Source organism: Heteronotia binoei, chromosome 1 (assembly GCF_032191835.1).
Source record: "Heteronotia binoei isolate CCM8104 ecotype False Entrance Well chromosome 1, APGP_CSIRO_Hbin_v1, whole genome shotgun sequence".
Classification (NCBI taxonomy): Eukaryota; Metazoa; Chordata; class Lepidosauria; order Squamata; family Gekkonidae; genus Heteronotia; species Heteronotia binoei.
In genome coordinates, this window is record NC_083223.1 from 215,857,355 (window position 1) to 215,882,776 (window position 25,422).

Consider the following 25,422-nt stretch of genomic DNA (forward strand, 5'->3'; position numbering starts at 1 on the left):
ACCGGCAACTGAGATGTGCTCCAGCCTAAGATGGGTCTTACCAATGGCAATATCTTCATTTGCTTGCTTCATCTTTGAGGGAATTGATTTACTTTAAGAGAAGAAAATAATCTGACTGGAATACCTGAATAGAATGTAAAATGTAAAATTCCCTCTGCCACTCTCTCAGCCTTTGGAGTTCACAGCCCAAATTAAATCCAGTCTGCCACTTCAAATGCTTTGAGGTCTACAGCATCTAATCTAGTTTAAACCAAAGGGGGGGGGAAATCATCATACAGAGTTTTAAATTGGGCTCCATGTATCGGATTAGGACTGGAAGTGGCTCCAGGAAAAGCTGGGCTAGACAACAGGGCTCCCCTGCCATTTTAGTACAGGTATGGTAGTAGAAGTAGGAGATCCACTTCCCCTTATTTAAAATAGGAAAGTCCATTAGGAAGTTCTTCTTTGAAGTTCTATGCCAGTGAATGGCAGATGTGTAATGACTGCATTCAAAATTTGTCACCTGAACTAGCACAGTTGCCCCAACTGGGGTCCATGAGTAAGGCTGCCTCAGGAAAAGGTAATTTAATTTAAAAGGTAATTTAATTAAGAGAGAGAGAGAGAGAGAGAGAGAGAGAATATTTTGAATGTGATCTCTGTGCTAAAATAAAAACAGTGTTTTGTCCTTGATCAAATTTTCAGGTAGAGGAAGTTATAGCAGAACTGAGATTGCGACAATGTGCAAATACAAAAGTTGGGAATGAGTATATCCGTGGTGTTTCTGGGGGTGAGAGGAGAAGAGTAAGCATCGGGGTCCAGCTTTTGTGGAATCCTGGTAAGAACAAAGAGATGGTCCATATGCTACCATTTTAGGTTTCTGACCTAGTGCTTTAGCACCCAACTGGCATTATATGAAAAGACATAACGTGTGAGGCAAGACAGGTATCGCTTCAGCTATGGGCATATAACTGTCTGTCACATGGTGACTCCCTGTAAACTTTGTCTTGGATACAGGCCACCGCATGAAGAGGTACATTTTACTCCATTCTCATTACTCTACAATTTCAATTCTTTTTGAAGTCACTAAGCAAATATCCAAATCCCCATTTGGTTGCTTAATTTTGTTGTTTTATTATTATTGTTAATCATTTTATTATTTATTATTTTTATTATGTCATTGTTTCATTATTATTTTACTGTTGGGTTTTAACTGTTATTTATTATGTCTGTAATCCACCCTGAGCCCATTATGGGAAAGGGCGGAATATAAATTTGCTAAATAAATAAAATAAATAATAATACTCATAAAAAGCTTCCAAATGGCCACTGCAACACAGATGTTTGTTTGTGAAAGGAAGTCCAGTTTCCATCCCTTGTGGCTTGGAAGATACCTTTGTCTACCTTCCTTTTACAAAAAAAGGGAGACAGCAAGCTTTGAGGTGGTTGGTGGCTGTTTGAAGAGACTGGGCTCCTTTTCCATGAAGGAGGGTGTGAGGAACTGGTCAGGGTTGGCTTGGGAGGGTGACCACTATAAATTTTTCTCCAGTCACCTTCCCTCATTCCTCAGGCACACACAGAGAAATCCTATCAGAACTAAAGTAAACTAGGCACCAGATGGTTTTAAATTAAAAAATCAAAAAGAATGTTTATTGGTTCACAAAAGGTAAGGGAAATATGATATCAAAACTATGAACAGGCAGGCTTTAGAACTATACAAAAACCTTGGACAGGCAGGCAGTGCCTACTGGGCACTAGAAATGCTTTGGAGAGATGATGATATTGCTCTATGCGCTGGCTTCTCAACTCATAAAAATAATAAACTGACATTCACTCTTTTCCACACACACTGAGGACCCCTTACTTGTGCTAGATAACTTTTCCCTCACAGACATACACACTAGCTCACTGGACTCACACCCTTTTGAGTGCTCTAACCAGCCCCTCAACTCCTGGTGTGTCTCAGTCCCAGCTAGATTCCTAGTCTGACTCTTGGGATCCCTTTCTAGTCACAAGAATCTAGTCACAGTATTTGTGTAGTGAAGTGTTCTCAGTTTATACTAGGCGTCTGCCCTGTTGTGCTGATAGAACCCCACAGAGTTTCTCCTCACAGAAGGTGCCTGACTGTGATCCCCTTTTGTCCAAAAACTCTCCTACTCAGACAGAAGCTTAGCTCAGTTTTGTCTACCAAGGAACTCAGCCTCACTGGCTGTTCTCAACTCTTTGCCCAGTTGCTTCACACCACAACTGACCAGCTTAAATACCACTCTTCACACTGTTCAGTACTCAAGCCCCAACTCCAGACTAAAACTCTGAGGCAGTTTTTCCTTCTGCAAGCCCCTTCAATTCATTACATTCTCGTTTCCATAGCTGGAGTCCAGCCAATCGTTGCAAGGCTGTTTCCAGCTTCCAGGCTAACTTGCCTGAGTCCGTTACAGAGGGAAAGAAAGCAAACTTTACATACTTGCTCCTCCTTTGGGAACAGCACTTGCTGTGACCACCCATCCATCTCTGTATTTGTCAAAGTGGGAATTAGCTGGTTGCTTCAGGACTGAGTAGTATTTTTTGTAATTGGCCACAGAGGAGTTCTTTTAATCTGGTTCACTCTTCCCATAGTGAGTAAGACTCGCATAGATAGACCTGATTTGGACTGGTTAAGTCTATCTGGAACTGGTTGGAATAGTATGGGCTTGGCCTCAAGATAGTTGTGACCACTCTGAAGCATCTAATGTTGAGGGAGGCTTCCCAAACCAGTCTCTCATTGCTTACCAGTCAGGGGGTTTGGAGAGGTGGCCACATCAGGGCTGTGGCTTCCTTAGTTTGAACCTTTTGTGAGAGAAAGGGGGGGGGGTGATGGAGTAACAACTCCTCTCAGCATACTGTTTGATTTGGATTTTCCTAGAGCAACTTTCCTTTTCTTCTCCCCTGGATGACAGCCCCCTCAATAACATGTGTTGGGTCCATAATATACAGGTTGCCCCCTACACATGTCACTGGGGTAACTATTTTGGGGTCAAACAGCCTGGAGGATACCTAGGTCCCAATTTGGCTCAGCATTCTGATTTGGAAGGAGAAACAAGACAGAGACAGGGGATCTTCAAAGAGAAATAATTTTATTCTCCTAGCAAGATACAAGGCTAGAAAGAGGAAATGCAAGGGAAAGCAAAATCATGAAATGATATTGCAATATAGTAACATAATCCTAGCAATGCTGTCCTTGGTTGTTGCCTGATTAGGGTCAATAGGGAGTTTAAGAGAAAATAAAGGGTGAAAAGAAAAACATATGTTGCCTTATCCTGAAGAGAAGAGCCTATGAGACTGTGATCCAGGGGAGAAGAAAAGGAAAGCTAGTCTGGGACATAGGGAAAATCCAAACCAAAACCAAGTAAGAAGCTCAGGGTCCAAAATGAGATACTTAAGGGGTTCAGCAAAATGGGAAGGGTCTGGGAAGCAGGTGAACCCTGAGGCTGGTGATGCAGGCTGAATTATGAAACCAGCTACAGAACTGCAGGGGTTTGAAATGCCCATCTTCTAGGCTTTTGTAAATATGAGGTTGGATTCTACAGCAAGATTGGATCAAGAGTGTGGGATACTACATGTAGTAGGTAGTAAGAAGTTTTCTTTAGGTGAGGTGATTGAGTTACTGGAACTTGGGAACAGCTCAAATTGTTCTACCCAAGGTTGAGTACCAGCTTTGTAATATTTCTCTATAGGTTCAGGATTGAATTGCTGGGTTAGGCTGGATGAAGTGGAAAGCTCTATAGTCTTAGGTTATTAACCAGCAAACTTGAGTCAATGAGTCTCAAATGTCAGGGAGCTTCTGAATGCTGAGGATCATAGTCCTTTAAACATTGTGCTTTTTGCAGCATTCCATCAGGTGGGCTACTGCTTTGTGAGAACATCCAGAGAAATTCCTCCCCCCCCTCAGTTTATAGTTTTTATTAACAATATTGATATGACAATAAACACAAACAACAACAAAAAGACGAACAGCATAAAATAATGAAACAAAACAATATACTGGAGAATGAAGGTTGAAATTAGTTAATCCCAATACATTTGCTGTTAATCGATGGTATTCTATGTTGATAATGCAATATATTTGTTTTAGTCTATTAATCTTTTTCCAATTTCTAACATTATGAACTTTTTCCTTATTGTCTCCATCTTTTTCTTATTTTTATATTGTTCTCCCTTATTTTCATTTATCTCTATAAATAAACTATCATGGCTTTTTTAACCAATCGTACAAAGATTGCCACATTTCTTTACACACTTGTACATTTCCTTCTTTCAATCTCACTGAAAGGAAGTCCATTTCTGCTTTTTCAAGCAGTTTTTGTAAAAAGTCTTCTTGTTTAGGAATCTGCTTTACTTTTCCATTATCTTGCATAAACCATTCTAGCCGCTGTTACTGCATGTACTAGAAATCTGTATACAGGTTTGGAAATACCCCTCTGGCATATATTTAGTAAATACATCTTGGATTGGTGGTTTATGTATCTTCTTAATACCTTTTGGAGCCAGCTGTGGATTTGGCCCCAATATATTTTTGCTTTGGGACATTGCCACCAAATATGGTAGAAGGAGCCACAGAGAAATTCCTGATGGTTCCCTATTTTGATATCATACTGGATCATTTTATCTAGGCCTCTGTGGCTAAATCAGAGGGTCTCTGGAGGCTCACATATCCAGGATACCTGTGTAGAGACAGCCTCACTCACAAGTCCTGTGAGCAAAAATTCTACTTCATGAGCTACTGGCATTAAAGTTGTGAGCTACTGCATAAATTAGCTTGCTCTGGGGCCATTTTACCTGAGCTAAGACAAAAATGTGGGAGCTGGAAGCTAAAAAACTGTGAGCTAGCTCATACTAATTCAGCCTAGAGGGAACCCTCACAACACAGGCAAGCAAAATCTAATGCAGATCAATGTTGCTCTGTGCTTATAGCCGGGGGGGGGGGGCGATTGCCCACAATGCTGGCATACTTTTGGCAGCCCAGTAACTATGGAGCTAGAACTTGTTATAGTTGATCATAATTGTGGTTTTGTCTGTGGCAGGAATTCTAATATTTGATGAACCCACATCTGGACTGGACAGTTTCACTGCCCACAACGTAGTAATAACACTATCTAGGCTGGCCAGAGGAAACAGATTAGTCCTTCTGTCAGTTCACCAGCCACGATCAGATATCTTCCAGCTCTTTGACCTGGTTCTGTTGATGACATCTGGAGCCACAATCTATGCTGGAGCAGCCCGGGACATGGTCCAGTACTTCAAGGAAAATGGATATCCCTGCCCAACATACAGCAACCCTGCTGATTACTATGGTTGGTATTGTCAGTGCTTTCTTAACCATGAGTGGTCTTGAGCTCTTAAAATTTTCTAAATAAACAGGAGTCCCATGGCACCTTTATGACTAATGACATTTACTGATTTATTGATTTTATTTGTGATTAATTATTTATTGCATGTTTTAATTTGTTGTATGTTTGATAACAATGTACACCACCCTCAGGGGAGGGCAGTTTTGTTGTTGTTGTTAATATTAATCATCATCAACATCAACATGGAAAGATGGTTATAGTGTTGGATTAGGATTGGGAAGACCCTGGTTTAAATCTCAATTAATCTATGAAGCTCACTGGATAACTTTGGGCCACCTCTGTTCCTCATCCTAATCTGCCTGGGGTGGTTGTTGTGGGAATAAAGTAAGGAAAGGAGAAATCATATTTGCTGTTGTGTTTTTTTGAGACAGGATGAAATAAAAGTGTCATATATTAGTTGTTGATAATTAGGGATTATTAATTTGTGCCCCCTGCCTTTGAAAAGTGAGACCTAGGGATGGACATGAACCCGCTCACAAACTAAAAGTTTGTCAGAAATTTTGGTCAGTTTGTGATTTATGAAGTGATGTTTGTGGAAGGGTGCCAGTGCCTGTTATGAACATTTCATTATCTTTGGTAGTGTTCATGGCAGTTCGTGACAGTTCATGAGGATACATGTTCCAGACAATCTCTGATCAATTAAACCATTTGCAAAACTCCAAAGCAATTGGAGGGGGGAGGAGAATTCTCCAGCCATGAAAACACCAATAGCAGCCCTTCAAAGTTTAACAGTTACTGCTGGCTGACCATAACAAAATTCCCATTCTGCTCTATGGGATCAGAATGCTATATATACGCTCAGGTTTTTTCTCGGCTGTTTGCAGTTACAGAGAAAGGCAGGGAACTTCTTAAAGTGAAATAGAAGAACACATTCCTCCTGACTGGGAACTCTTCTCCCCTGCTGGGGTTTTGGTATTAGGTGGGCTCAGGGCACCGAGACTCCTATTTCTCTGCTCATGTCAATCCGAGGACCCACATCTTATACCCTCCCATCCCTCTTGATTGTGAACTAACCTTTCTGTGCCAGGAGGGTGAAAGTGAGTACAATGGGTGTTTGTCATGGGGGGAAAAGACTTCCAATCCTACTCATGCCACAGGCAGTGCCAGCCTGTGGGCCCGTGGTGGCACCCCAGGCAGGCTCCCTGGCTGCGGCCCCCCTGCCGCAGCCACCATCCTTTCATTCACGGTGCTACAAGGCAGCACCACACTCCATCGCCCCCTCCGCCGAGGCTGATCCTTACCCTCCCCCGCCTCCATCCATCCCTTTGCGGTGCTGCTTTGTAGAACCGCGCTCTGTCACCCACCCCTCCAGGCTGATGCTTATCCCCCTCGCCACCCCCACCCTCCTCTCCTTTGCGGCTCTGCAGCCCAATTCGGTGCCCCCACCTCCCGGCACCCTAGGCAACCGCCTAGTTTGCCTAGGGGGCGAGCCGGCCCTGACCACAGGCACTAAAGCCATCCTGCCAGCCCACAGGAGCCCACTCCACACTTTGGAACCATTTCCATACCCTCCCCTGTGTGGCAGAGTGCCATGTGTGCCACAACCACATCTGGAGGAGTGCAAACCCCCAATGTTTGACCTTCTGCATCCTCTGCAGGCATTAGGTTGCCACTGGGGTAGGTAAGCTGGAGGAAAGAATGGTGACTAATAGGAGAAAGAAGAAGCCCACTCCCTCTCAGCAGGAAGAAGTGGAGGGGGGGGGCAGGACAACCCTCCAAGAAAGTCTCCCTGCATTCAGGGTGGTGTGGATGGTGGGACATCGGCAGGCTGCCCTCCAAGTGGTCATTCCCCCAGGGATGCAGACAGGGCCATCCAGAAGAGCTATGTGGAGGCCCAGGTAGCAATCACTTGCCTTGTTGATGAGATGATTGCTCTGGAGGGCCAACCCTTCTCCCTCAAGGAGGACATAGCCCTTCACCAACTGCTGGCACTCTGTTTCCTCGCAAAGGACCATTTACCTACCATGCCCTGCTTTGCAGGGCAAAACTGTGCACTTCACAACAGACCTCTGGAACAGCCAGCAACATGGCTATCTCTTCCTCACTGCCCACTGGTAGCAACCAGAGGAACTCTCTGTCTGGACTGTCAGAGCACAGCCCAGGCCCCAGGAGGGGACAGTCCTGCCACAGGGCTACAAAGTGATTCCGCCCCATGCACAGGCAATGGAGGCAGACTACACAGTGCAAAACATCAGCTGCTGTGATACAGAGTAGCCTGAAGGAGCATACTGGTGGTGGCAACATTGTCCATGGCAACATGGTGATGGACACCAGCACCAACATGCTGGCAGGGTGAAGACAATGGCATTGTCAGCCTGGTGTATATGCTTCAACAGGTAATGAAGGGTGCTGTGTGACTGGGGAGCAATGTCAGGCAACCTGGGACACTGCAACCCTTGAGATATGGGCTTTCCTGGAGACCTGCTAGTGCCTGGGTGCCCATCTTGCACAGCATCAAGTCTGTCTGTCTATTGCATAATAGGCAGGGGATGAGCCTGAACACTGGCTCATCCTGGACTTATCCAACTGCTGGAACTCTATTTAATGCCATGACTGTGTGGAGCAGAAAAGGGCAATGCAGGATGTCATTTCCCTCATAACCAACCTGCACACAGAAGAACGCATCAGCTCCGATGACTGGCTGATCCTCTCCCAAATGGTACATGTTCTCAAATTCTTCCAGGACACCACTGGCGTGCTCTGCACCCATATGGCCACCCTGGGACAAGTCATCCCCCTTATTCAAGGGCTAGAGCAGGCTCTGGCCTCTGCTCTGGAGTCAGACCTATTCTCTCATAAGCTTATGGGCCACGGCATTGACAGAGAGGTTGTGGGTGGCCCTCACCACCAGGCTGCATCCTCTCTGCAAGGAAGGGGAATACAGGCTGAGCTGTATGTATGACCCCCAGTGTTGTGTATGTGAACTGTAATGTGTATATTTAATGGTGTTCCTGCCTGGCTCATTAGAGCCTGTAGGACTGAGCTTGGGGACTCGGGAACAATGGGCAGTAGGATCCAAATCCCTGCTGCCCTGCTCCAATCACAGGCCCCCTGCTGTTTTGAATGATCCAATGGCGTGCTTGCACGGGAACCCTGAAGTGTATATAGTTGGCCCTGTTGGCCCAGTTCTGCAGTCTTAGAGTGCAGCCCTATAATATGATGTGCTGGAATAGCTATGATCACTACCACCTTGCCTTTTCCTTGCGTTGAACCCACTATATTATACTCAGATAAAAGGCATCATGACTCTCCAGGATGCAGAATCCTGGCACCTCTGTGCCTAAGAGCCCAACCAGGGAGAAGTCCCACTGACTGGTTGTTAGTGGTGAACTGAGAGGCCAGCAGCAGTAGGGATGTCAGGCATGTGATGACAGAGGATTTGGCTGAGGTGATGATGAGGGAGTACCTCACCAATTTTTTTTTGGATTTAATTTTTTTTTTTGGATTTATATCCCGCCCTCCACTCCGAAGAGTCTCAGAGCGGCTCACAATCTCCTTTATCTTCCTCCCCCACAACAGACACCCTGTGAGGTGGGTGGGGCTGGAGAGGGCTCTCACAGCAGCTGCCCTTTCAAGGACGACCTCTGCCAGAGCTATGACTGACCCAAGGCCATTCCAGCAGGTGCAAGTGGAGGAGTGGGGAATCAAACCCGGTTCTCCCAGATAAGAGTCCGCACACTTAACCACTACACCAAACTGGCTCTCCAAGATCCCTGAGCCCACCTCTGCCAATCCCCTAGAATACTGGTCACACAAAGCTTCCACCTGGCCCAACCTCTCTTACACTGCTATCAATCTCCTCTCCCACCCTCCCATCAGTGTCCAAAGTGAGTGGGTGTTCTCCCACCACTCCTGCTTTAACCTGGCCAGGGTGGATGAGTTGGTGTTCCTCAAGGTCAACCTCCCCCTGCTGGGCTACCCCTCTGTGGACCTCACAAGGTAGGACCCAGGCCTCCTGTTGTCCCTCTGTGTAATGTACTGAGTCCCAAGACGGTTTGAAGGCAACATGCTTTATTCAGTGGTACATTACAAGAGAGGGAACACGCGGGCCGGGTCCCGCTTATATACATTCCCCGGAACTGCCCCCCAGTATGACCAGTCCAATCCTGGCCAGTCAAACTTCCCGCCACAGATCTTGATGGGCGGGGCGTCTAGCGAGCCCATCAAGATCCGTGGGTTTCCCAGGGTCGCCTCTGTAGTGATCACCATGCGGTACATTAACTTCTGTTTCAAGACATAACACTCTGCATGTTCCTCCATCCCCCTGGGTGACCCAGCATGTAGCCTGAGAGTTGTGCCCTTGATGTTTGGATGGGAGGATAGCTGTCTCTGCCAGGTGGAGGTGGCTCCCTCATCCAGCATCTACCTCATGAAACAACATCTACTTCATAACATAGCAACATGATCATATTAAATGGAAAATTCTGATTTCCACTGGTTTGCTGGTGGTGGGACTGGGGTGGCCTTTCCACCAAGCTGTCATGGGGTAATTTTGGGGAGCCTGATTTATGTTGCTGAACACATAGGCTATCCTACAATCCCAAAAGTGAGGGTTCTTCCCCCCCCAAACAAAATCTAGGACTTAAAGCACCTTCTAACAAAATAATTAAACCTAATGCTAATTGGTATTATGAATATCTGCCCTTCTCTCTCTCTCTACCTATCAATCATCTCCCCCCTCCTCCTTCCTTTGCATTTGCACTATAAACATTGTGAGAAAGGCTCAAAAGTAAAAAAAAAAAAAAACTTCTGTGCCTGAAAATATGTCCTTAAAGCAGCTTTGCAATAGGTCTTCAAGTGTTTTTAGTAGTTCATTTGCTGAAACATTCCTGTGTCAGACATTTGTGGCACAATGAGAGCCAGAAAATAAAATTCAAATCCAATGACATGACAGTTTTTAAACTTTCACTCTCTATAGTGAATCAGGAGAGCAGTAATTTTTAAACCTGCTGTAAATTGGAATACTTCAACAGGTATTATTTGGAACAGAGTATACATGCAACCAGGCTGTTTCTTCTTTTGAGATCGCACGCATAGCTGGTCTTGAGGACAAAAGGAGATTGAGGAAGAATCGCACTGCTACAGCACCAACCCTAAATCAGACTTTTCCCTGCAGCCACTGTGGCCGGACCTGCCTGTCCCGCATTGGTCTTGTCAGCCACCAGCGAGCCTGCAGCAGACGTGGACTATTGCACCCTTCTTAAATCTTCGTTCGCGAAGCCAAGCCGAGAGAGAGAGAGATACATGCAACAGCATTAAATGGACACACATTTTTCTGGGGTGTATTATTTCATATTGTGAGGGGGGATCTGTGAATGTTTGAACTCCTAGGTAAAAACTCTGTACACATAGAAAAATACTTTTTGGGGAAATGGCCAGGCTGAACTCTTCTCTCCTAGCATCATAATGGACTTTTCCCATGAGGGAACAAATACACTGCAGAGTTGAAATGGCATACTTAAATGGCACAGTTAAAGAAAAGCTTAGTCATTTATTTATTGATTGAATTTAAAAATGTGTATGCTACTGCTTCAGAGACCTGCTTGAAGAGGCGAATCCTCAAACACTTGATTCTGATTGTAGTAACACTGAGGGCTGCCAGTTCTGTGTTGGGAAGTTCCTGGAGATTTTTGGGGTGCAGCCTGGAAAGGACATAGTTTGGGTAGGAAAGGGACATCAGTGAGGTAAAATGCCATAGAGTCCACCTTCTAAAGCAATCTTTTCCCCCCCAGAGAACTGATCTCTGTAGTCTGGAGACCAGTTGTAATTCCAGAACTCCAAGGGATCACCTGGAGGTTGACAATCCTATCTACACTTATTGGACATGTACAAACTCTCAACAAAAAAAATAACTGGTAACTGCATAGGAGGTTACTGTAAGAATTATTCTGTATATAACCAAGAAAACAGAGCACAAGAAGACATAAATTTCGTTACCTCCTTTGTTAAAAGAATTGATTATAATTGGTTTTGTGTAACTAAAAATATATGAAGTAGTTTAATAAATGTGAAGATAAATATAGTACATGTTGGTTATATAAACTTTGGTTGGTTATTGTTTTACAGTTGATTTGACTAGTGTTGACAGGCAGACTGAAGAAACTGCGATGGAAAGCCAACAGAGAGCCAGCTCACTTGCTGCCTTATTCCATGAAAAAGTCAAACACTTTAATGACTTTTTATGGAAAAGAAGACCAGAAGAAGATGAAAATATGGTGTCTGTTTCCAGAGACTTAAGGTGAAAAATACCACATGGACAGCATGATCAGCTTACTCTGAAATCACTGCTGTGCAAATCTTGAGATATTCCCATCTCCTCTTTTTCTTTTGGCAGCCCCCCATTTGTTTCAGAGGAGCTGATTAACATTAACCCCCATTCAGTCGAGCAGTTGCCAGGATGGTTTCAGCAATTCACCATCTTACTAAGGTAATGAACAAAGTGGTTCTCCATTGATAGAATATCAAAGAATAACAAACAGGAAAGGAGGGTGGAAAGCGCTGCAGATGTTGCTGTGATGGATGGGCAAAGGTTTGCCCCTTTCTGTCAGTCACCAGTCCCCTGTATGGCTGTTTGGTGTGTAGGAAGAGCAGCTACTAGCCAATTACGATCCATGAAATGCTGGAGGAGCCATATGGGAGAGCCTCCAGGGAGTGAGATGGGAAGAATTTTCCCTCTCAGGAGACTTTAATTGTCTCAGAGCAAAAAAAAAAAAAACTGGCCAGAAAACCCTGGAGTTTCAAGGAAGAGTTCACATTTATACTGTGATATTCATAAGGTTGTGGGAAGGCCAGATACTCACCACAGGAGTTAAAAGATTGGTTGATATCTGCTCTCAGGAACTGACATCTGTAAAATAATAGCTGGATGAGCCCAGCACATGCTGTGTGTTTCAAGTGTAGATAGTTCCAAGCATCTTTGCTGAACACCCTTATGCCCCTCTCCAAGGAACTCAGTAGAAGTTACTTTTCCCCCATTTCCCTAATGCCTTACCTGAAACAACTGCATTTAGAAGCCACTTTAAATCAGTCTGCCAGGTGGAGGGTTAAGGTGGAGACCACCTTGGTCAAGCTTCACATCGCACTATTTCTAACACCATTTGAAACTTTAACCTTCAGAGCTGTGAGCTAGTCCAAATCCAGTTACTATGTCAATGACACAGGACATTGACTTGGACCTGGCCAGCAGTAGTGTGAGCCCAGGAGTGGATGCCAGTAATTTCCTATGTTGCTGATGGCTGGGAGAAATGTCTTTAGTGCATTGGGGCCCTTTTCCCTGTGACACCCATTCTGTATCCTTTGGATGAACTGGCCCTGGAACAGTAGAAAGAAAGCTCAGACACCATCCGCCAACATGGCTAATGTAAACTTTCCCCTCAAACTAGTGGCAATTGTGGGAAGATTCTGAGAACTCTGACATGATGAATTCTTGTGGTTATGAAGGTTACCAAGGTTTTGGGTGGGTTTGGTAGGAATTATTCACAACAGATGAACCATTTTTAGCATACAAAAGCCTCAGTAAAGAAAAACACAAGACACTGAAACAAATCAGTCCTACTTGCTACAGTGGTCTAAAACTTTGGGCGTTTTCGCACTTACCTTAAGCCGGAGCAACGTCCCTCTTCACCACGCAGCGTCTGCACGGTTTTCGCACTAATTGCTGCGGAGCACCTGGAAGAGCCGCAAAGTCCCGCGGCTTTTGCGGCGCAAATGTAAACCGCCAAAATCGGTTTACATTTGCGCCGCAAAAGCCGCGGGACTTTGCGGCTCTTCCAGGTGCTCCGCAGCAATTAGTGCGAAAACCGTGCAGACGCTGCGTGGTGAAGAGGGACGTCGCTCCGGCTTAAGGTAAGTGCGAAAATGCCCTTTATATTCCAGGAATGAGTAAATGTGAGTCATCTGTCGTAAAAATTAGAGAGTAGCAGGTGTCAACCCAGTAGACAGCCATCTCAGTCATGGCACCAAAGCTCCAAAATTCTTTTCCTCAGGAAGATTGGTCTGTCTCCTTCTGTTGTTTTCTGTTGCTGACTTCCACCAGCAGGTGAAGACTTTTTTTAAAAAAATCTCGGTGATCCCTCTTTCCTAACCAATGTTTTAAAGGCCATTTTCTTGTCTTGTATGTATTTTAACTCTGTTTTTAGCTGTCTTAATGATGTGTGTTGGAGGGAGTATATTTTAAAATGTGATTTTATCATGTATGTTTAAATTGGCTAGCCATCTTTATGGCCTTGTAAGGGAAGAAAGGCAGGATACAATTTTTGTAAATAAAAATACAAATGATTCTCTTCCTACCCTATTCACACTCTGTCCTTTGCTGAAATGCTTAAGTATAATGTAACTGAAGTGATCTAACATTCTTCCATTAATCACACCACTACCTTCCTCTTTCTCTCCCTTCTGTTTGCTGTTGCCCTGATGTCAAGTTTGAGGTTGTAAATTCTTCAGGGCAGAGACCTGCCTTCTTGTACTTTGTAAAACCCTGTTCATGTTGAAAACACTATATATCGAATAAACTAATTAAAATGGATTAGTTTGGGAGTGAGTCTACACTTCAACATCATATAAATATGATAGCAATGACACTTTTTTGTTATCTCTATTCCCTGCCTATGGCAGAAGTTCTGTTTACATGTTATCTCTATTCCCTGCCTATGGCAGAAGTTCTGTTTACATGTAATCACATATAAATCTCATTCTTGCAATTTCTTTCTACAAAACATATTGCATTAAAAAAAATTACCATGTTTCAGACTTTATATTTAGTGGCACTGTTTCTTCTTGTTGCAGTCGGCAGTTCTCCAACAATGTCCGCGATCTCTCAGCTTTGTTAATTCGTGGATTTGAGGCCCTCCTAATGTCTTTGTTAATTGGTTTCCTATATTATGGCCATGGAAAAAACAGGCTGTCTATTCAGGATACATCAGCACTTTTGTATATGATAGGAGCCCTCATTCCTTTCACTGTCGTTTTTGAAGGAATAACAAAATGTAAGTTCCTATGCTATTACTGCTTTCAAGAGATTAAAAAAGGAAAATTGAGCAAACTTTAGCACTGAGACACTGTAGCAAGAACCACAAGATGATTATTTCTGTTTTGTGCTGTAGGTCACTCTGAAAGGGTTGTGCTTTATCAAGATTTTGAAGATGGATTGTATCCTGTTGGGCCATATTTCTCAGCCAAGGTAACTGATTCCAGTATGCCTGTACTGTGTGCTTGATTTCTATAAAGAGGTGACACAAAGTTAAGCATTACCTGGTCAAGCCCTCTCACTCTGAATCCAAAATGTAACAAGTGGCATTTCTCTATTTCTGCTTCTGCTTGGCTCTTGCAGAATCATAGAAGCACAGAATTAGAGTTGCAAGGGGCCACACAGGCCATCTGGTTGATGCAGGATCAGCCTACAGCATCCCTGACAAGTGTTTGTCCAGCCGCTGCTTAAAGATTTCCAGTGAGGGGAAGCTCACTACATCCCTCGGTAGCTGATTCCACTGTTGAACAATTCTAACTGTTAAAAGGTTTTTCCTAACATCCAGTCAATACTTTCCCACCCTTAATTTAAACCTATTATTATGAGTCGTCTGCTGCCAACAGGAACAGCTCCCTGCCTTCCACTACGTGACAGACCTTCAAATACTTAAAGAGAGCAATCATGTACCCCCTCAACCTCCTCTTCTCCAGACTGAACATTCCCAAATCCCTCAGCCTTTCTGGTGTATTTGCTGCTCCTTCCCATATAGTGTCATCTGCAGATTTAATGAGTAGCCCCTCTACACCCTCATCCAGATCATTAATAAAATACATAAAAGTTTAAGATAGTTTTAGAAGGTGGCCATGGGGGTTTGTAGAAGGAAGTTCTGACTCTTGAAAGCTCATCTAATGAAAATCGTGTTGGTCTCTAAGGTGCTGCTAGACTTGAATCTAGCTATAAAGATAAAAGAAAACAGTCACTACGAGAGCAAGTAGGTCTACTTTGAATTCTACTAAGGTCTATTCAGTGGTGCTTACTACCAGGAGGGTACCCTTAGGATTGCACTGTGAGTGCCTTAAAAAACAAAGCAACCATGGCCCATACTTTATAAGATTACCTTGTTCAGTGACATTTCAACTTTTGTTAGCATTGATTATGCTACCTCTTGCCTGAATTGTTGCTGTTTTTTATGCCCCAGAATAATTGCAATATTATCATTTGCTTGTATCCTAAAAATAATACATCAATACTGTGACTGGGGCAGATTTTGGAAAGTGCAGGATTTGACTCTTTCATAAGAACATAAGAGAAGCCATGTTGGATCATGCCAATGGCCCATCCAGTCCAACACTCTGTGTCACACAGTGGTTAAAAACACCAAGTGCCATCAAGAGGCACACCAGTGGGGCTAGAAGCCCTTCCACTGTGCCTCCCCCAACCACCAGAATATAGAGCATCACTGCCCCAGACAGAGAGTTCCAATAATAGGCTGTGTCTAATAGCCACTGATGGACCTCTGCGCCATATGTTCATCCATTCCCCTCTTGAAGCTGTCTATGCTTGCAGTCGCCGCCACCTCCTGTGGCAGTGAATTCCACATGTTAGTCACCTTTTGGGTGAAGAAGTACTTCCTTTTATCCATTCTAACCCGACTGCTCAGCAATTTCACTGAATGCCCACGAGTTCTTGTATTGTGAGAAAGGGAGAAAAGTACTTCTTTCTCTACCTTCTCTATCCCATGCATAATCATGTCACCCCTCAGTCGACGTTTCTCCAAGCTAAAAAGCTCCAAGCATTTTAACCTTTCTTCATAGGGAAAGTGTTCCAACTCTTTAATCATTCCAGTTGCCCTTTTCTGCACTTTTTCCAATGCTATAATATCTTTTTTGAGGTGCAGTGATCAGAATTGTACACAGTACTCCAAATGAGGCCGCACCATCGATTCATACAGGGGCATTATGATACTGGCTGATTTGTTTTTAATTCCCTTCCTAATAATTCCCAGCATGGCATTGGCCTTTCAAAATGAATGAATGAGTTTATCATAATACTTTTCCTGATTTAAATCTTTAATTGTAGTGATTTAATTGTTGTATTAAAAACATAGGAAGAACCCTGCTGGTCCATCTAGTTCACACCCACATTCCTTGGAACTCTCCATAACATAATTTAGATTCCTAATTTCATCCATAATCATGCATTGAAAATGGCCACGTATCCTAAAGGATAGACAGTATCCATCTCTTCCGCTCTTTTAATCTAATGATATAGGTATCTATGACAATTTTGCACTCTTCCCTCCCTCAAATGCAGGATTTTCCCTCTGTTTTTCTCTTACTTTCTGACTTTATCTGTTTTCTTCTTTCCTAAAGATCTGTGGCTTTCCCACCCTGTCATGTTGTTGTATTCTTATGCTGGCTCAACTCAGGAACTTGATGGAAGAGACAAGGTCACCCTCAAACTTAAATCTTGTGAATAGTTGCTATTAATCGTTTATTAACCAATAGGCAAAAGGAGTAAAACATTTTTTTTTTGTAACTGCTAGAGTTCTTATAGGATCCCTGTCATCTATAGACGTAAAACCGGTTTCATGTTAGGAAATCCCAGCTTCCTCATTCGTTGGGACTGGGTGGGACTTCACTGCATCAGCTATTGGCTGACACTCTATCACCACTTCCCACTACCATTGGGTAGCCTCACTGTGACCCGCCTACTGCTGGCCCTGCCAGGCCAGAACCATATTATAAGGCCACTGACCTTTGAGCAAGACAGTTCTCTACTGAGAGGTTCTCCTGGAGCCTTTCTGATTACTACTGCCTCTACTTAGGGCCTGTTGTAAGAAGTCTGGGATAGTCTGTCTCCCCTTGCCACACACACACACAACACTGCTGCAAAGCAAACAGTGAAGCAAACAGTAAACTGTGAGAGACATGTTCCTCTGCCATGCCTACTCAGGCCTGGGAATGTTAACAGTCTTACCTCAGAGACAGCAAACTCATCTCTGTGTCCTCTCTGTCAACCAGTCTCAGAAAGGGCTACAGAGCTACTGTGGCCCTATGAAAGGCCTCCCAGCATACACAGCTTCCAAATAGCCAGGGAAGTAAGGCCCCACTTATATTCCCCTGGGAAGTGCTAGCCAGAGCCTGTTGCAAGGCAACCCAGGCTGCTTTTTTCAGTAAAGGAAGAGGCCTTAGGTGAATAGAATAGCATACAGTCCACCCTCCAATAGGGTTGCCAATCCCTAGTTGGGGGCAGGGGATCCCCCGGTTTGGAGGCCCTCCCCCACTTCAGGGCCATCAGAAAGTGGGGGGGGGGAGGGAAATGTATTCTCTATGGAGACCGATTCTCATTGGATATAATGGAGAATTGATCTGAGGGTATCTGGATCTTTGGGGAGGCTGTTTTTTGGGTAGAGGCACCATATTTACAGCATAGGATCTGGTGCCACTCCTCAAAACAACCTCCTAGTTTCAAAAAGATTTGACCAGGGGATCCAATTCTGTGAGCCCCAAAAGAAGGTGCCCCTATCCTTCATTATTTCCAGTGGAGGGAAGGCATTTAAAAGGTGTGTGGTCTCTTTAAATGAGATTGCCAGAACTCCCTTTGGAGTTTAATTATGCTTTTCACAATCTTGCTACTGGCTCCAACCCCAAAGTCCCCAGATATTTCTTGAATTGGACTTGGCAACCCTACCTTCTAAAGCAGTTATTTTCTCCAGGATGGGGAGAGAATTCCGTTCTGATCACAGGAGATCTTCAGGCTCCAAGTGGGGATTGGCTACCCTAGGCCTCGCAGCACCCTCTAGATGTCACCCAGCTGGCATGACTTAACTAGGCCCAGGAGCTTGCTCCTGTTCAGCAGCACTCCATGACAGCTAACTCCAGGTTGATAAATCCCTGGAAATTTGGTGGGTGGGGCCTGGAAAGTGTGAGAAAAGGTGGGTCCTCAGCCAGGTACCATGGCATAGAATCCATTCTCAAAATTAGCCATTTTTGCCTGGAGAATCATTGTTGCCAATCTCCAGGCGAGGGCTGTGTCATTATACCCTGCTGAGGTCACTTGTTTCCTGCTTTTGTCCCCATTGTGGAGAAAGACTGTACTTTTACTAGGTTGATGCTTCAGGGAGGGGGGAGAAGATGGAAAACTGAAATCAGATACATTCCCCTACAGAAAATACCTGCCTTGAGGTGCATACTCTATAACACAGCCAGGCAAGGCAAAAAAAACCAAACCATGCCACAAGCTCACACTGATTTTGGGCCAGTCATAGACTTTCAGCCTAACCTAACTTACAAGATTGTGCAGATCAAAGTGGGGAGAGGAGAATGATGTAAGCTGCTTTCGTCTCCCCACCCCCCCACCAGTGTGAAGAAAGATTGTCCTTTTCCTATGTAGAAGGTGCATGGAGGGGGAAGACAATGGAAAGCTGAAAGAGGGACAAATAAAGGGAAGGAGATATGGCTGGCAACTCCAGGTTAGGAAATTCCTGGAGATTTAAGGGGTGGAGGGATGAGACCTCAGGCAGATACAATGCAATTTTCTCCTGGGGAACCACTGTTGCCAATCTCCAAGTGAGGGCTGGATATCATTGAGAATTAAAACTGCTCTCCAGATGACAGACACCAGCTTCCCTTCAGGTATGTGTGTGTGTGGGAAAGTGCATGCCTTCACTTGGGTGGGTGGAAGACAGCAAGGGGGGGCACTCACCCAGAGCCTCTTTCTAGAGCCCATTGTATTTTTTTCACAACAGGCCTTATTTCTAGTAAGAACATAATAACATAAGAGAAACCATGTTGGATCAGGCCATTGGCCAATCCAGTCCTACACTCTGGGTCACACAATGCCCCCCCCCAAACCCCAAGTACCATCAGGAGGTCCACCAGTGGGGCCAGGAGTAAATATGCAATTAAGTCATAAGAATATGCATAGAAGAATAACAGTTGCTCATTTGATCCACGTTCTGTGCAACTGAAAATCTGCTAATCAAGACCATATTTTTCAGACTGTTCATTTTCACTTGTAACTCAGTTCTGCATGCTCAGTACAATTGTATCAGAGTGTAGAATTTAATTATATGTCAGTCCTGTGTATTTTTAAGGTCACTGACATGTGGATCCCTTGAAAGCACATAAGGTCAAAAAGTGGATCATGAAAGATGATTTGAAGATAATTTATTTCCAATATGCAATTAACCTTAAAGAATATTCCTCCTTTTGCTGTATGGTGGGGCTTCATTACGTTTTTCCACTGTTAATTATGCTTCCTTTCTAAAATAGGTTTTAGGCGAACTTCCAGAGCAGTGTGTTCTATGCATAATTTATGGAATTCCCATCTACTGGCTGGCAAATCTTAGTCCTGAACCGGAACATTTCTTTCTTAACTTGCTTTTGCTTATGCTTGGAACTTGCTGCGCCCGAACAATGGCACTGTGGATATCTGCGCTCCTGCCAACAATGCAGATCTCAGCCTTCTTTGGCAATGTATTGTATACAACATTCTTCCTGAGTGGTGGCTTCTTGATAAGCTTGCAAAACCTGTGGACAGGTGAGCTGAAAATATCAGAAAAGAGAACACACACATTGGGGAGTGGGAAAAAGCTAGTGTAAGACAGACTGTGTGATTTCCCTTCCTGCTTACCTGATGATAACATTCACACAGAGGAGGAATGGTCATAAAGGGTTTCTGTGCACAGAATCCACTGTTACACCATACAAAAGTGGCAACACAGTCTGTAGTAGAAAATAACAACCACTGTGTACAAAACCCACCATAAAAATATATACAAAATAATTCTTAGTCAATATTAATTTCAAATAATACCAAATACACAGTATATCAAAAACATTTCACAAGCTCAATCAATAGTGCCTATTGGAAATTTGATTAAGTGGTCTTAGTTGACGTCAAAGAGAAAAATTGAGCAGATTGGCTCTTCAAGGAAACATTGTATGCGAAATGTGATCCAAGTTGACGGGCACGTAAGGGAACATCACCTTTGGAGCCAGAGGGAACATCACCTTCGGAGCCAGGATTTATAAGGAATTTGGATATCACACAAGAAGGGAGAAGGACTGGACATTCTCTGGACATTGATATACTGTGGATCCTTTCCCTATGTGAAACTTTTTGATATACTGTGTATTTGGTATTATTTTAAATTAATATAGACTTTAAGAATTATTTTGTATATATTTTTATGGCGGGTTTTGTACACACAGAATCCACTGAGCATGGTTGTTTCTCCAGGTAAAATATAGACATTGACCCTAGAATTTGAGTCTATGAACACTGGATGAAAAGCACATATACACAATTAAAATGTTATGCTCCAATGTGAATCACAGTAGAAATGGCAAGCAGACAGTGTGGGGTAGGGAGCCATAGTCTCATTTTTTTTCCTTGCTGCATTGCATACCCAGAGATTTTAGCAACCCTGATATAGTTTTATTCCCCACCAGATTTATTCGAAGGCTCATTCTTCTGTCACTGCACTCTGTGCAGCCCTGTGCCGTAGCCTAAAAATGTCAGCTGGGGTAACATGTTTTGCCCAGACCTCCCTAAGAGCCTTCATACACCACAGCCTACAATTCCTCAGCTCACTTATGGCAACTCTGTAGGGTTTTCATTGCAAGAGATGTCCAAAGGTGGTTTGCCACTGCCTGCCTCTGTGTCACAATCCTGGCATTCCTTGGAAGTCTCTGATCCAAATACTAGCCAGGACCAACCCTGCTTAGCTTCCGAGATCGGATGAACCTGGACTAACTCCTGTATTTTTAGAATAAAAATTATCAAACATCAAGCCAACTTGAGGAATTGAGAATGCAATGCTATCAAATGTGCATGCAAGCAGGACTTTGCCTTTTTGTTCCTGAAAACCACAAAAACACAACCTGAACAGATAATGGATAATATTTTTAGTAATTCCACAAATGATGGCCCATTGGACAATCTTAATTGGTAAAGAAAAGTCGATACCTAATTTGAGAAACAGGTGTTGATTTTTTGCTGTCAATAAGTATTATAAAGGATTAAATGTCCCTGTTAGTTTATGCTGAATCAAGTTCCTTCTTCTTTCCTTCCCCCCCCCTTTTTTTTTGCAGTTCCATCTTGGATATCTAAAGTGTCCTTTGTGAGATGGTGTTTTGAAGGCTTGATGCAAGTTCAGTTTGCAGGTGTCACGTACACTATGACTTCTGGGAACATCACTTACCCAGTTTCTGGAAAATTTGTAAGTCACATTTTTTTCTAGGTCAATGTTTGGAGATATTTAATAATATTAAATAATAAGATAATATAAATATAAAATATAAATCTAGTTTAACAGGATGTACTGATTCCTGTTGGCCCCTCCATTTTGAAGTTTAAACATGATAAATGATTTGCTGAACAGAAGCTGGTAGCATGCTTATATTTTGCTGCAACAAAATATATTTTTGGTTGGAATACTATGGTTTTGCGATCAACAGGTTGTATTAGAAGGCTCTTATAAAAGAGGTAACTGTATGCTCAGTGACAAAGCAACATCAAAGCATATCCCAATTATATAATCTACTGTGTTCGTTCGCTATACTGCCTGAAGGACAGTGGCGCCATTGGAGTAGGAGGAGAGGAGAGTGGGGTAATCAGTGGTAGTCAGTCAGCCTATCCTCCTCCCTGAGAATGGTACCAAAAGCAGTGCAATTCCAAAACTGGATGGGCAGCAAGCCCTGTCTCCAAAGCCCAAACACTCTCACCTGCATCTTTTGCATTTTGGTAACTTTTCTTAAGAACCTAAGAGAAGCCATGTTGGATCAGGCCAATGGCCCATCCAGTCCAACACTCTGTGTCACACAGTGGCCAAAAAAGATTATACACACACACACACTGTGGCTAATAGCCACTGATGGACCTCTGCTCCATATTTTTATCTAACCCCCTCTTGAAGCTGGCTATGCTTGTAGCCGCCACCACCTCCTGTGGCAGTGAATTCCACATGTTAATCACCCTTTGGGTGAAGAAGTACTTCCTTTTATCCTTTTTAACCCGACTGCTCAGCAATTTCATTGAATGCCCACGAGTTCTTGAATTGTGAGAAAGGGAGAAAAGTACTTCTTTCTCTACTTTCTCCATCCCATGCATAATCTTGTAAACCTCTATCAAGTCACCCCGCAGTCAACGTTTCTCCAAGTCAAAGAGCCCCAAGCGTTTCAACCTTTCTTCATAGGGAAAGTGTTTCAACCCTTTAATCATTCTAGTTGCCCTTTTCTGGACTTTTTCCAATGCTATAATATCCTTTTTGAGGTGCGGTGACCAGAATTGTACACAGTACTCCAAATGAGACCGCACCATCGATTTATACAGGGGCATTATGATACTGGCTGATTTGTTTTCAATTCCCTTCCTAATAATTCCCATCATGGCATTGGCCTTTTTTATTTCAATCACACACTGTCTTGACATTTTCAGTGAGTTATCTACCATGACCCCAAGATCTCTCTCTTGGTCAGTCTCTGCCAATTCACACCCCATCGACTTCTTCTGGTGCCTCCAGAGGTTCACGCTGATCCCTAACCTCCCTATCCCTGTCAGCAGTGCTTGTTTGTGCTTTGCTTTTAGCATGCCTGCCAAAAGAGGAGACACAGACATTTTTTGTTTTATTTTGTTAAAGAAACAGTAATTTCCTTTACCACACTCAGCAGTGAAATGACTGGAAAACAGTGTTTAGAAACTGTGCTGAGAACCTTCCAGATGATGCACTCATCAAAGGTAGTGTTGCAGTTCTTGCTATGATTGTCAATCATAACTGAAGAGCCTCTAATCTGAAAGCTAGGAGATCGCTACCACAAACAGTGGACAAGATATGGAAAGGAAGACAAGAAACAGAAGAAAAATTAGTTTGCTTCTTTCTGACTAGAACTACACATTGCAAAGGCTTTCAGTTTGCTTATTTCATTGGTTGGAGAAATCAATTTAAAAGGTGCCCTAGATTAATCAGGTAGCGCATTTTAAACAATGTATGTTTTAATATGAATAGAGAGGAAGGGCTGTGGTGCAGTGGCAGGCTGCATGCTTGGTCTGCAGAAATGCCCAGTTTCTACCAGAAGAACAGACAACACTGTGCTACAGGGGCCAGTAGAGGCCAGAACAGAATACTGAGAAGAACAGAAGGCTCCTTCCTCTTTTTGGCCCCCAGCATGGAAAAAAGTTTCTTTCAGTCCTATAGAGGATAGTTTCATAAGACCAGAAGGTATAGAATGGAGTCTGCTCACACTTACTGAAGGAACTGTGTTACCTTGCACTTACAGCATTGTCTTCTACTCTTGTAATTCCATTTTCTGCACTAATATATTACATATATAACATTTCTGCACTGATATATTTTCTAACTTTAGTAATCTTCATTCTATTGCATTGTTTCTTGGATGTTTTATGCTGTCTGTGCCTCAGTGAGAAAGGTAGGCTATAAATAAGTTACATAAATAAACCAATCAGCAGAACATACAACATAAATGTGCCCAATGCTATCTTCAACCAAGCATCCCTCTTCCACCGCACAGGAAGGAAAGCTTTCTCGAAGGTCAATACTGCAGCAATATGTACATCCTCTAGCAACAAAGAATGCTATTGTCTTCAAATCCATTGTTTTATTCATGTTTGTGCAGCTTAATCAATCAGTTGATTGGAACTCAGAGACAAACCATTGAACAAAATTTCTTTTCAGCAGGTGCCATCTCAATTTCAAAAACTATGATGTGATATCTTTGTTTGCAGGTACTCCAAGCAATGGATCTAGACTCCCAACCTCTCTATGCAATTTGCCTCATCTTAGCCAGCATTAGCACAGGATTCTTGCTTTTTTACTATTTATCTCTCCGATTCATTAACCAGAAATCAGATCAAGACTGGTAGCAGCATGATGTAATTAAATACATTGAGAGCAGAAGCAGAGCAGAAGGTTTACATGTATCTACATGAAACACCAGATCTGGCTCAAAATATAAAGACACTTCACAAATACTGTTGATTTTTATCAAAACACCATGGCAAAAGTGCATTTTGAACAAATTATTCAATGTTGCAATGATTTAGATATGCCACCAGATGGCAGCAAAATACAGCTGGTTGAATTCCTATGTTAAATTATTCTTTTGATAGTTGGAGGAGAAAGCTGGATATTTTATCAAATCCAAGGTGTTGGAGTTATATAATATTACAAAGTTATATCAGTTATTAGATCCCTGCATCCTGCATATAGGCATATACTTCTGAGAACAGGGTATTATTCTAAGAGCCTTTGAATGAGCTACACAAATCAGATGTACCAAAGCACACAGTAGCGGCCTTCTCAATGTTTATTATTATTTACATTATGTATCACTTGCATTACATCACATATAAATAGTATGGAGAGTGAAAAAGAATAATTGGAATGAAACCTGCAAGCAAGGCCAGTTTTGCCAGGGATCCTGGAGAGTTTTCCCTCTTTCTTTTTGCCATCTTCTAGGCTTGGAGCCGAGGGGTCACTGGGTATATGTGTAGGGGGGAGGTATTTGTGAATTTCCTGCATTGTGCAGGGGGTTGGACTAGATGACCCTGGAGATCCCTTTCAACTCTATGATTCTAAGAGTGCTTTTGTAAAATTAGATTTTATTCAAGCAGAACTTTAATATGTAGATTTTGAGCCCATGTATTTGTTGTTTTTTAATGCATTCCTGAAATAAAATATAGAGAATGGAGGGATGCAACACAAGACAGAGTTTTAATAATTTTTCAGCATTTCCTATCAGGAAGCAATGCAGTCAGTTCCTTTGCCCATTGCTCTAAATATGGATAGTTAGGAATATGTGTTGTGATAGGGGAGGTCCCTAGTCCAAATATGATGTCTGCTGTGAATTCTTAGCCATCGTGACCAGGCTAATACCAGGAAAACACATTACAGCAAGTTAGATCAGTGAGTAAAAGTAGGTCCAATACATAGGACCATGGAGTGGGGGGTGTCACACATTTTCATTGCCTAACTAGGAATCCATATATTACAAACTCTTGAGAACCATTCAGACAGTGAAAACTATGGGGTGAAACTGGACAACTAGGAAAACACCACAAGGGAACAGG

At 43.1% G+C, this 25,422-nt stretch overlaps 1 protein-coding gene across 1 annotated transcript in view; it reads left to right on the forward strand.

Moving 5' to 3' along the window:
• ABCG8 (ATP binding cassette subfamily G member 8) overlaps window positions 1-24,257 on the forward strand; it is a 29,898-nt gene extending 5,641 nt beyond the window's left edge. The window contains exons 5-13 of the mRNA XM_060246864.1: window positions 682-814; window positions 5,037-5,306; window positions 11,430-11,601; window positions 11,698-11,790; window positions 14,148-14,347; window positions 14,465-14,541; window positions 19,605-19,872; window positions 21,429-21,556; window positions 24,079-24,257. Coding sequence (XP_060102847.1) covers window positions 682-814; window positions 5,037-5,306; window positions 11,430-11,601; window positions 11,698-11,790; window positions 14,148-14,347; window positions 14,465-14,541; window positions 19,605-19,872; window positions 21,429-21,556; window positions 24,079-24,216 — 1,479 coding nt within the window. The 3' untranslated portion in view covers window positions 24,217-24,257. The remainder of the gene's footprint in view (window positions 1-681; window positions 815-5,036; window positions 5,307-11,429; window positions 11,602-11,697; window positions 11,791-14,147; window positions 14,348-14,464; window positions 14,542-19,604; window positions 19,873-21,428; window positions 21,557-24,078) is intronic.
• Window positions 24,258-25,422: the final 1,165 nt, after the last annotated feature.